Source organism: Geotrypetes seraphini, chromosome 13, assembly GCF_902459505.1.
Source record: "Geotrypetes seraphini chromosome 13, aGeoSer1.1, whole genome shotgun sequence".
Lineage (NCBI taxonomy): Eukaryota > Metazoa > Chordata > Amphibia > Gymnophiona > Dermophiidae > Geotrypetes > Geotrypetes seraphini.
In genome coordinates this window covers 13,594,817-13,607,455 of record NC_047096.1, presented here as the reverse complement: position 1 = coordinate 13,607,455, position 12,639 = coordinate 13,594,817, and the positions used below count along the sequence as shown (strand labels likewise).

The 12,639-nt window shown below is 42.5% G+C and overlaps 1 protein-coding gene across 5 annotated transcripts in view; it reads left to right on the top strand.

Moving 5' to 3' along the window:
• The first annotated feature begins 581 nt into the window (after positions 1 to 581).
• ZNF76 (zinc finger protein 76) overlaps positions 582 to 12,639 on the top strand; it is a 37,598-nt gene continuing 25,540 nt past the window's right edge. Inside the window, exons 1-4 of one of the 5 annotated variants that reach the window (XM_033919033.1) lie at positions 582 to 682; positions 8,077 to 8,253; positions 8,561 to 8,641; positions 12,365 to 12,442. In XM_033919033.1, the coding sequence (XP_033774924.1) occupies positions 8,181 to 8,253; positions 8,561 to 8,641; positions 12,365 to 12,442 (232 nt within the window). In that variant the 5' untranslated portion in view covers positions 582 to 682; positions 8,077 to 8,180. Of the gene's footprint in view, positions 808 to 893; positions 990 to 1,466; positions 1,523 to 8,076; positions 8,254 to 8,560; positions 8,642 to 12,364; positions 12,443 to 12,639 lie in introns of those variants that run through there. The other 4 variants (XM_033919034.1, XM_033919037.1, XM_033919035.1 and 1 more) reach the window with 4 other exon arrangements.

Genomic DNA, 12,639 nt, shown 5'->3' with positions numbered 1-12,639 from the left:
AAACAGTTTCTTGATCATACGTCTCTTTAGCTATAAATGACAATATTATTATTAAGACTTAGCTAAAAGGAAAGATTTATAAACTATAAAGAGTTTTACCTCATGCAAAATTGTCATTTCTTTAATAAGACATTCACTATTTTTTTCTGAGGCCCTCCAAGTACCTACAAATCCAAAATGTGGCCCTGCAAAGGGTTGGAGTTGGAGACCACTGAGGTAGATAATAAAATTAAGTTGATGAAAAAAATAAAAAGGCAGAGCATTTTTCTGAAGAAAAATAAACGTACTGAACCTGTAAGATTTTTTTTTTTTTTTTTTTTTTTTAGTAAGAGCAGATGTAAAGCTCTGGGATCCGCGAAGGAGCGAGTTTCCCGGGGTGTCCACGATCTCAGTCCAGAAAAGGCGGGAAAGCGAATCCCGTCGCCCTCCGAGCCTCAGCCGCCTGGCTCCCCCCCGACGAGGCCGAGTCCCAGCTCTTTCCACATAAGGCTGAGGAGAAACCTAGAGACAAATCCCTCCCGCCCTGCCGGAAACGGGAAGTTGCGTCAAAAAGGAGGGGGCGGAGAGACAGAAGATGCGTCAGAGGAGAGGGGGCGGGGCGTTGGGAAGGAAAAAAGGCCGGGTCGGTTGCGGGGGAACCCGTGCGAGTCGCTGCCGGTGGGTTCCGAAGACACGTTTGAAGGTAGGGCCGAGGGGGGGGGGAGTGGAGGCCCTTTAGGAAATCAGGACTGCAGCCCCACCCCCCTCCCTCTCTCTAGGGTGCAGCGGGACTCAGCCAGGGCCGGATCAGGCTTGACCTGGGGGAAGGTAAGAACAACTCCCCCCCCACCCCCGTGCCAGCCTCTGCGGCCTTTCGGTGTGTTGGAGGTGGGCAGTCGTTCAACCACCTGTGTGAGATGGGAGCAAGCGGAACTTGGATCTTCGAATGGACTCTAAGAGCCTCTGTTGCTATATTCCTTGAAAAATGTATAGGACCTGCACTAGCCGGTGTAAGGCAATAAAAGCACATGTGTTATATGTTATGTGCAAACTTATATCCCCCCAAACTAAGAGAATTCAACTTATAAATTCACTAAGAATAATTGTGCTCGGTGGCAAACACCTAGAGCTCCTTTTACTAAGCTGCGTTAGCGGTTTTAGCGTGTGCTAAACCCGCGCTACGCGGCTAGAACTCACGCCAGCTCAGCGCTGGCGTTGAGGTCTAGCGCCGGCAGCAATTTAGCGCGTTAAAGCCCTAACGCGGCTTTGTAAAAGGAGCCCCCTCGTGAGCCGCTGGCCAGCCAGGGTGAGCTGGTGCTCCCTTACGTCGTAGCACAATGCCCTCCCTGCCTCCTCGACATGAAATGCTAAACAAATGCTCAAAGAAAAAGTTTTTAGCGATCGCTGAGCTTGGTAGTTCTTCGTCGCCAGCGGGAGGATGTCGCAGGGTGCCGCGGCACGACCCAGCTGCCAGCGGTTGAAATCGAGAATAAAAATCAAAATGATCCCAATCCCGTGTGTGAAGCCACAGAAGATCAATAAAGTGAGCCCGAACTTCAAAAGAACAAGTTTCAAGTTTATTAAAAATTTGTTGTACACGCAATGTCACTTGTACACTTCAATGCGTATAACAATTTAAAAATAGGAGAAAACAATTTTATACAAATAAACATACAGTATATACGTACAAATAATTACTGATACAAAAGGAGAGGGGAATGAACAAGTGCCAAATTCAATCCATAAAATCATAAGGTAACTAGTTCATCGGCAGAACATCGTCCATTAACTCCACTTCCCCGACACATGCTGTTTCATCTCTTTCGTCAAGAGGAAGACATCAAATGCGGATCGGGAGCAAAATCCATTTAAACTTACCAATGGCAGTGCAAGGACTACCGTTAATTACCGATCTAGGCTGGTTATGGGCCACCGTAGCAGCCAACTTTTCAAAATGATTTGGGGGTGCTCAACTTGGCACAAATTACCAAGTTCATATAAAGGAAATTAAAAGCACGGTGGGTTGTGAACACAACTGGTCAGGCTGTCTTTAAACGAAAAGCACCTTAGGTAGTACACGTACACGCGTGACTGTGGTGTAGATGGGTTGGGAAGTAAGATGGTAAACTGGTAAGAGTTGAGGTAGGGCAGGAAGCAAAAACTGGAGGGGCTTCCAAGTTTTATTTAAAATTTGATAAAACACTTGTAAGCATTTCTAAGTGATTTACATTAAAAACACAAACTATACCAAAACATAAAAGTCACCCACTGGAAAATTAAGGAACGAGGGTAGAACCTCAATTGTGATAGGAAAGTAACATAAAATGGGTAAAAAAACGTTAGCATTGCTACTGCTAATATTTCTTTTACCCACAAGTCCTACCTGTATGGTCCACATTCACATTCTGCCTTCCAGTTTGCCTTGGCCCCCTTGCAACTCATATATTCTGACTTGGAGTGCCTTCTGCAAAAAAAAACAAGGAAATTGGCACCTCATTTGGTGGTACTAGCTTTGGCGCAATGCCCCCTCCTTTACTAGTGGTGACTCCAGCACATCATCCCTCTTACTTTCTCCTTTTACCAAGCATCCCTTTCTTTCTTCTCCATTCTCTGCCCAGCACCATTATCCTCCACTCCCTTCTTTCCCTGGCCAACATGATATGGAAGGATATGGGAGTGGCATACCAATACAGCAGAACCTCCTCAGTTTTGATGCCCTGCACAGTCAGTCACATAGGTCATGAACCCCAAAAGCTAGCCTATAGCAGAGCTATGTTAAGTGTGAGAAAGCTGAGCCAAGGGGAAAACCAACCCAAGAAACACATATAGTTGGGAGACAGTGGACCCCTTACCCCCTTCCAAACTCCATCCATCTCTCCTATAACCTCTTCCTGCTGCTGCCGCCATGCTATTTGTGATGTTGCAGCATAATGAGCCCACTTAGTTAAGCACCACTGTCTCCCATAAAGGAATGACTCCCATAACAAGGGAATGACATATTTTTATGGAAAAGCGGAAGATGGTTTTACTCTTTCGATTTGAGCCTCGTAGTAGGTCTGTATTTCAGAGCTGCCACTGAAAAGCAATTTTAAAGATATTTTTCAGACTGGCATCAAATGCTGGAACAATCGCTCCTGCTGCCCCATGTCCTTCCAGAAAAATACAGTATTAATTCTGATCACAACAGGACTGGGGAAGAAGGGCAACATAAGAATAGCCTTACAGGGTCCATCAAGCCCAGTAGCCCATTTTCACGGTAGCCAATCCAGGTCACTAGTACCTGGCCAAAACCCAAGGAGTAGCAACATTCCATGCTACTGATCCAGGGCAAGCAATGGCTTCCCCCATGTCTTTCTCAATAACTTACTATGGACTTTTCCTCTAGGAAACTGTCCAAACCTTTCTTAAAACCAGCTACGCTATCTGCTCTTGCCATAACCTCTGGCAATGCGTTCCAGAGCTTAACTTTTCTCTGAGTGAAAAAATATTTCCTCCTATTGGTTTTAAAAGTATTTCCCTGTGACTTCGAGTGTCCCCTAGTCTTTGTAATTTTTGATGGCATGAAAAATCAATCCACTTATACCAGTAATTTTGTAGACTTCAATCAGTCTCCCCTCGGCTGTCTCTTTTCCAAGCCGAAGAGCCCTAACCTTTTTAGTCTTTCCTCATACAAGAGGAGTTCCATCCCCTTTATCATCTTGGTCGCTCTTCTTTGAACCTTTTCTAGTGCCGCTAGTTAACTGCTCTCTTTCTGGCTAGATTTAAGCCTGAAAATCTCCTTAGCCAGCTTACTGCCCCCCTTCCCCGCTTTTTATCAAGCTACGCTAGAGGTTTTTAGCGAGGGCCAGCGAGGTAAGTGTTCCACTGCTCATAGGAATTCTTTGAGCATTTACTGCACTGGCCCACGCTGAAAGCTTCTAGCACAGCTTGATAAAAGGGTCCCTAAATTTGCTCCTTCATCTTGCCCAAAAGCTGAGTGATCCCGGAAGTAGGTTAACTAAGTTTTTCTGCCTAATCAAACCAATTAAGAAGTTAGATTGGTCTGAATATTGATGCCATAATGTTAAAGGGGAGGGGGAAGTATGTGGAATGATTTTATTTGGATTTAGCTCATGTTTTCACTAGTAGCTTAAGGAAAAACCAGATCCAATAGGTTTCCTCTTTGCAGATGATCTTGCTTTGGAAAAATGAGGAGATAACTTGTATTACTTCTAGAAGAATTATGCACCTAGCTGTTATTAATTGTTATTGAGACATGGTTAGCCAATAATGGTTTAGTGCTTTATCAAAATGTCAGGGCTTTATTTTTATTATTATTACAAGGGAAGCCTTTTCCAATTCTAGAATGCTCTCCTTAGACAGGGGGTTATATGAAATTTCTACTGAAGCAAGAGACTTACCATGTTTCCCTGAAAATAAGACCTACCCTAAAAATAAGCCCTAGTTAAGATCCCTCCCATCCCTTTGTGCACTGGAACCCCACCAACCATCCCACTTGTTTGATGCAGAATAAATTCAAATAGCATTAACTTAGCAAAAGAATAAAAGTAATTGTTTGCTTCTTTTCTTGAGGCTTTTACTGTGACATCAATGATGCAGCAGAGGGAAGGCTGCGAAGCAGCCCGTTGTCAGTGAAACCCTCATTGCATTAAAACAACGATCACGGTAAAAGCCTCAAGAAAAGAAGCAAACAATTACTTTTATTCTTTTGCTAAGTTAATGCTATTTGAATTAATTCGGCATCAAAGAAGTTGGATGAAGTTATAGAATTTCAGTGACACGGCAGAGGGAAGGCTTCGGAGGTATGTAAGGCTCATGGTGGTAGGGTCGGTGGGGTTCCGGTGCACAAAGGGATGGGAGGGAGGGATAGGTATAACATTCGTTAATAATATCTAAAATTGATTACTGCAATTCTCTTCTCATCAATGTCACGCAAAAAGAAAAAAGAAGGCTACAATTAATACAAAACACTGCTGTGAAACTGATCCACAACGCAAAAAAATACGACCATGTTACCCTCCTGTTGATTAAATCCCACTGGCTGCCGGTAAGCCATCGTATTACTTTTAAATTATTTCTTTTAGTTTTTAAAGCCTTAAGTTTTAACGAACCCCAATTCATCAACAGATGGCTAATCCCTTATAGCACATCAGGATCTCTTCGCTCAACCTCCCACAGTCTTCTCTCTGTTCCCTCATTGAAAGTTGTAGGAACCAGACGGCACGACATGTTCTCCGTTATGGCCCCCCATTCATGGAATCTCTTACCCCAATATATAAGAGATCTAAATGATTTAACTTTATTTTAAAAAACGTTAAAAACATTTCTTTTTAAGGATGCTTACGACTTCTAGTATACTAAATATCGATTTTTTTTTTTTTTAAAAAGCAGCTAATTTTACCCTCCTTTTTGTTCTTCTCTTTTATGTTTTTTCCTCTCCTCTATCCAAACATTGTAACTTTTTCCCCTCCTACCCTCACAATTCTTGTAAGTTTTAACCCATAAACATTATTTTAAAAGTACGTGTTTAATATGTTTAAGTTTTATCCCATAACAAAAGTTATTTTATATGTTAATACTAGTATTTTTTCACTTGTATATTTTTATTTGTATGTTTTTTTTATGTTGTACATCGCCTAGCAATTTAAATAGGCGATTCATCAAGATCAAATAAACTTGAAACTTGACAGTACGGTGTTTTCTTGCTGAGGATGTGCTTCCTATCCTAATCAGGACACTCATTTTCAGTATGCATTGTCTTGGAAAATAATGTGATATGTGAAATGCCATTACTACTGGCAGGTAGGTGATAGTGTGGGTCTGGAAGTAGTCTTTGAAGGCTTTTTGTTGTCATGCTATGGTACACAGGGTATCCTGGCTAAACATGGCAAGTGTCAAAGGTAGATACCGTGTTTCTCCGAAAATAAGCCCTAGTGCGTTTTTTAGAGCATAAATTAATGTAAGACCATGTCTTATTTTTGGGGAAACACGATAGTTTATTTTGGGACCATGATTTTAGTGAGATTAGTTGTGTTTTTTATTTTGTTTTTAATTAAAAATGCTACAGAGCTGGTAACTTTTGTCTTCTGATCTGTTTCAATTAATAGTCCAGTTATCCATTTTGCCTGTATTGGATTATTGTATGCTTTATATTTGAGGTTCCCAGACAGGGAGGGTGATAGCTTAAAATGTTACAACATGTTTTGATTTTAAAGAACCTCTTGATCTTCGGCCTGACTTGTTGGAAAAGTTACACCGGCTGCCGATTGAGACTCAGTTTAAGATTCTTGTGCTTGATGTTTCATATTGTACGTGAGAGAGGTCCTTGGTATTTGAGGAATAGATTGATTTTACATGTACTTAGATGGTCTGTGCTCCAGTCAAGGGATGCTGTTGGAAATGCCCCTCTTCATTATTTTTAAAGGATCTTGGTTGCAGGCAAGAGCCACCGCTGGAACTGCCTAGATGTTATAGAATCAATTGCCTGAGGATCTCCATATGATATTTTAGGAAAGCATTAAAGACATGATTATTTTCTGACAGTATTCTGAATTGCTGATGAGTGTTGTTGAACGTTAATGGCTTCTTGCTAATTGGGGGTACTGGTTTTGTGATTTGGGTTTTAAATACACTGCTTTGATGGATTTTATTAATTTGTACATGGTATAGAAATAAAAAAGATGGGGAGCTAAGATAAACATTTTTTCTGATGTTTCCAGGGCCACTCAGCTCAGACAAAAGGCTATTTTGGCTTTGAAGTCACGAATAATGGCCCTGGGAGCTACTTTCTTCTTAAAATATCCCTGCAGGTAACATAGTAGATGATGGCAGATAAAGATCCGAAGGGTCCATCCAGTCTGCCCAACCTGATTCAATTTTATATATTTTTTTTAAATTTTTCTTCTTAGCTATTTCTGGGCAAGAATCCAAAGCTTTACCCGGTACTGTGCTTGGGTTCCAACTGCCAAAATCTCTGTTAAGACTTACTCCAGCCCATCTACACCCTCCCAGCCATTGAAGCCCTCCCCTGCCCATCCTCCACCAAACGGCCATACACAGACACAGACCGTGCAAGTCTGCCCAGTAACTGGCCTACTTCAATATTTAATATTATTTCCTGATTCTAAATCTTCTGTGTTCATCCCACGCTTCTTTGAACTCAGTCACCGTTTTACTCTCCACCACCTCTCTCAGGAGCGCATTCCAGGCATCCACCACCCTCTCCGTAAAGTAGAATTTCCTAACATTGCCCCTGAATCTACCACCCCTCAACCTCAAATTATGTCCTCTGGTTTTACCATTTTCCTTTCTCTGGAAAAGATTTTGTTCTACGTTAATACCCTTCAAGCATTTGAATGTCTGAATCATATCTCCCCTGTCTCTCCTTTCCTCTAGGGTATACATATTCAGGGCTTCCAGTCTCTCCTCATACGTCTTCTGGCGCAAGCCTCCTATCATTTTCGTCGCCCTCCTCTGGACCACCTCAAGTCTTCTTACGTCCTTTGCCAGATACGGTCTCCAAAACTGAACACAATACTCCAAGTGGGGCCTCAGCAATGACCTGTACAGGGGCATCAACACCTTCTTCCTTCTACTGACTACGCTTCTCTTTATACAGCCCAGCATCCTTCTGGCAGCAGCCACTGCCTTGTCACACTGTTTTTTCGCCTTTAGATCTTCAGACACTATCACTGTCTTATAAGTTTTCAAGGAAAGGATTGTGACTGGGTTTTACCGCAGGCCGGCAAGGTAAATATGCTCCAGCGCTCATAGGCATTCACTGAGCGTCAGAGCATTTACCTCACCACCCTGTGGTAAAATGCTCTTACACTGCTTAGTAAAAGGAGCCCTATGTTTTTTGGGAAGTATTACAATTGGAAAATGTTCTTAAAAATAATAAGTAATAATGTGAAAGTGAGTTTATGTAAGAAATCCTGCAATTATTAATGAATGTAAAGTAGTAGTATGTCCCTAGAGTACTTACAATGTAAGTTTGTATCTGAGGTGATAGGAAATGAAGTGACTTGTCCAAGATCACAAGGTGTGTCATCGGTGACCTTCATATGACCTGTTGGTATTCACTCTTGTATTTGACAGAGTGGACCTGGTCCCTTTGAGAATATATCCATATCCACAATACCCTTTGAGAAAATATCCATAGCAGACTTCATGCCGCAAGGAGTAACAAGCAGTTGTGAACCATGGATGGTTTGGGGCTACAGGCGGTGACCTTGACAGATGGATCTACAGCCTATATCCAACAGGCCCTCAAAGGTAAGAGCATCTCTCAAGTTCTGGGAAAAGATGGAGTTAGGCTTGTAGGGTGTATGAGAATATCTGTTTAGTACATAAGGGCTTTTAGGACCCAAGGCAGGCTGCAGAAGGGAAAGTAGTCAAATTCATATCAGCTGAGGATGTAAGCTGGGAGCTTGAGACGTTCTCTATCATATGGAGAGAGAAAATGCGGCATGGTAGGGGTATTTAGGTGACTAGTTGAGAAGCAGTTTGTACAGCTGAGGATAACAGCTAAGGGAGGGATGGTTTATCAGCTTGCTTTATGGATATTATGTTGGTGTTGCAGATGAGAAGCTGGCTCAAGGTCAGACGATTCAGCTGGAGGATGGGACCACAGCATATATCCAGCATATCACCTTACAGAAAGGTGAGATGGTGGGCAACTTGTACTCTGTTCTCTTGACGCACTTAGACTTTGTCTGTGGTAGGCAGGGACTTTAAGTACAGACTTGTAGTTGCAGATGAAGGGCATTTCATACCTGGCTACCAACATTGTTCTGGGCAGAGCATTTTCTCTAAGCTTTTTATCTGAATAAATGGGCCATCTTAAGGAGACCCGCACACTATGTGGGTAAAGCCTCCCCTTAGGGATCAATAATGTAAGTACTTTTATCTGGGGAGAGTAAGCAGGATCAGACATGAGATTAAGCCAAGAGATGTGTATTCTTGCATTTTCAGAATTCTGCAAGGTGATTATGGGAGTGGGAGGAGGGAACTTTTTCCACAATGAAAGCATGTACAGATCTTTTTAGGTACCTTTTTCCCTAGAAAATTTGAGACCTTAGGAAAGGTATCATTTGGCATCATTTTGAAAACCACCCTTTAGTAATCAAGTCTCAGCAGTGTCTGAATGACCCAAGGATGAAGTAAAAGAAGGGAAGCAAACTGTCACCTGGTCCTTGTAATTGAAGGTTTAGGGTGGATTTTCTAGCTGAGTTGTCGTATCTTACCTAATCAGTCTAGTTTTCAGGACCTGCACAATGGATGTGTATAAGGTCTTTTTGCATACACTGAACATACAAATACATTTAAATCTCACCTACACTGAAGGCCCATTCGGAACAATTTTCATGCTGTCTACATTGCTGCAGTCTTTGGGTAGTTTCTCCCTACAAGTTTTGCATGAGTTATGGAAGTGAAAATATGCACATGTCACTTTGAAAATTACGTTACCCAGGTAATAAAAATTGGCTTCTTAAGATGGTAATACCGGGAAAAGAGAGGTGTTTTATATTCAACCATTAAAAGTGTATGATCTTTATATAGGATGCTGTATGAATAGTTCAAAAAGGCAATATAGATACCTCTGGCTCCTAGGTCCAGCCCTAATAGCGAACAAATGCACCTATTCTGCACAAATTTACATCTTTTCTGAAAAATGTATGCATGTACTCCAAACATGTATATGCATAATTCTACAAAATATGCACATACGTGGTCAAGTCACATTATTATGACCACCTGCTAATATCCAGCATGGATGATAGCCAGATGCTGTGGGAGTAACTCAATAAGATGCTGGATGGTTGCTAGAGGTATCTGGAACCATGCAGACTGCAGTGCGTCTGACAGTTGCTAATGGATACGTGATGGTGGATCCAGTCATTGATATGTCAGTCGAGGTGGTCCCAAACATGCTCGATTGGATTAGTCTGAGGAATTTTGGAGGCCAGGGAAGTAGCTGGAAGTCTTGGTCATGCTCTGCAAACCACTCACAAACAATTCTGGTGATATGACATGTCGTATTTTCCTGTTGAAAGATCCCATCAGCCATAGGGAAGACCGTCAACATGTACTTGATCAGCAAGGATGGAAAGATACCCAACCATATCAGTTGAGAGTGCCTTTCAGAGGTATCAAGGGACCGAGACCATACCAAGAAAACATTCCCCAGACAATAACACTGCCACCACCAGCTTGTGTACGTCCAACAATGGTTGCTGGGTGTTTGCTCAGTGGTTGATGCCTGACATGCCAACGTCTATTCATTCGATGAAGCTCAAAACGTGACTCATCAGAGAAGGCAACCTTCTGCCAGTCGGTGTATGTCCAATGTTAGTACTCCTGTGCAAATTGCATCCATATTTTCCAATGAACCCTCGTGAGCATGAGTGCAGTCACCAGCTGTCTTCTCTGGAGCCTCATTCGCAATAGGGTTGGCTGCACAGTGATTTTGGATACACATCTGAAAGCCCCCTGGTTCATTTGGATGGTGAGTTGCTCCACGGTAGTGTGTTGATCAGCCCACACCAACCTGCACAGCCGACGTTCATCTCACATCGATGGCTTGTGCTGCCCCTCAGTTACCACGTTGGGTCTTCGAAAAGGTTCCATTCGTCCACTCATGGTTCACTTTAACCACAGCAGCCCATGGACAGTTCACAAACTCTGCCATATCCGAAATGCTGCCATCCTTGGCCCAGTAGGCTACGATTCCTTTTCCAATGTCTGATAAATCGTTTTTTTTTCCCTATGATAGCCACAGTTGATATATTGGCAACTTGCTGTCATCCCACCTTTTATATACCCACAAAATCTGAGCATGACATGTGCATTCATTCATTGGCTGTGTGTCCCTAACGTCGAAGGTAGGCGGTGGTCATCATAATGTGACTCGACCATGTACATCACAACTCTGCCTCCATTCCACCTAAACGAAATGCTTGTCTCTAGGTTGCGTTCCTAAACATAATGGGCCAAATTCTAAAAATGGCACCGAGCAGTGCCGTTTATAGAATCACGCCTAGGAGCACCTAAGCGGACTTAGACGTCGCTAGACATCCTAAATATAGGTACCGCTCCATTAGGCCAGCTTTTCACTTGTCTAATTTGGTGGTGCCTAAGTCAACCATGCCTATTTGCCACCTCCACTTCGATGTCACAAGGCATCCTAAGAGTTTGGCGCTGAACTTTTTTATTTGTTTGAGAAATTTTTGACTTGGCTGTATTTTTTTATCTTGTATATTTGAGCATGATTCTTATTTATTGTATTCTTAACTTTTCTACATATTAGGAACCGCCTCTGAGATAAATTAATTAATTTTGATTCTGATTTTGAATTAATTGTAATCTGTATTTTTCTGAGAAACCATTTGACGATTACTGTAATTGGTTTCATGTCCAGCTTTTTCTTATTGTAAACTGCCTCAAACTGAAGGTTTGGCAGGATATAAAAATAAATTATTATGATGATTATTATTATTATTGGCTGAAAACGGGCATGGCCAATTACTATGCCAATTAAAAAACTAAAAATTGGGCGCAGCTCCCAAACTTCGGCAGCTACAGTTAGGGTACCTAATGGCACCTAATGGAGATGCTGTTTGCCCAAGTGGGAACGCTGAGATTGGTTCATTTTCAGAGAGCAGAGTAGAATGCAGGACTATATTCTGTATCTTTCCACCTTTTACTGTCAGATTTAAGAGTGTTTTACATTGCCACAAGGAACTTTACAGCATATTAGATGCAACTAGATGTGGAAGCTTAGACTAGAGAGTTGCGCGGGGACAGAAATCCCACCATCCCCGCCCGTCCTCGCCAGGATCCCACAAGGAATTACCTCCATCCCCGCCCGTCCCCATAAAAAGCAGCAATTACTTCTGACAGGATCATCAATTCCACAGTTTCTTTTGCTGTTTTCCTTGTGGAATCTCTTTGGTGGAACCCTTTTTTTGTTTTCTGTTCAGGTAATTAACTTATAAACCCCCTCTTTTACTAAGGCTGACATGTCCATTATATTATATGGATGAACCCTGCTTCCAAAGCCTTCCATCCCCGTTGGCTAGAGGGGGGTCCCCGTGGGAGTCCCGTGGGTTAGAGGGGGGTCCCTATGGGTTAGGGGGGGATTCCCTTGGGATTCCTGCGATCCTCGTTCCCGTGCAGACCTCTAGCTTAGACCAGTGCCTCAGCTCTAGCCAGTTGGGTTTTCTGGACCACCACAATGAATATGCATGAGATATCTCATGCATGTCAATTCAGGTAGTCCTGAAAGCTTGACTGTCTAGGTGTGCCTCCAGGAGAGGCTTGAGAAGCGCCAGCTTTGATTCTGTAGTTAAGGAGTGAAATTCAGGTGGTGAGTTTGCTTTTACAGATGCCATTGCATTTGAAGATGGGCAGGAAGTTGAGCTGGAGGATGGCAGCACGGCTTACATACATCACACTCCAAAAGGTGAGTAGTGAGCTTTTAGACCAGTCTCGGGCTGTAAAAAAAATTGTATGTTTTTACTGGACCCTGAGTCCCCTTTTCATTGTTTCATGATGGAGTTAATAGAGAAACCTAGGACAGAGTGGTCTGGAATTTAATGATGTAGTGCAGTAAAGACAGAAAAGATTGTCTGACTTCCCCTAATGTCTGTTGGTAGGAAC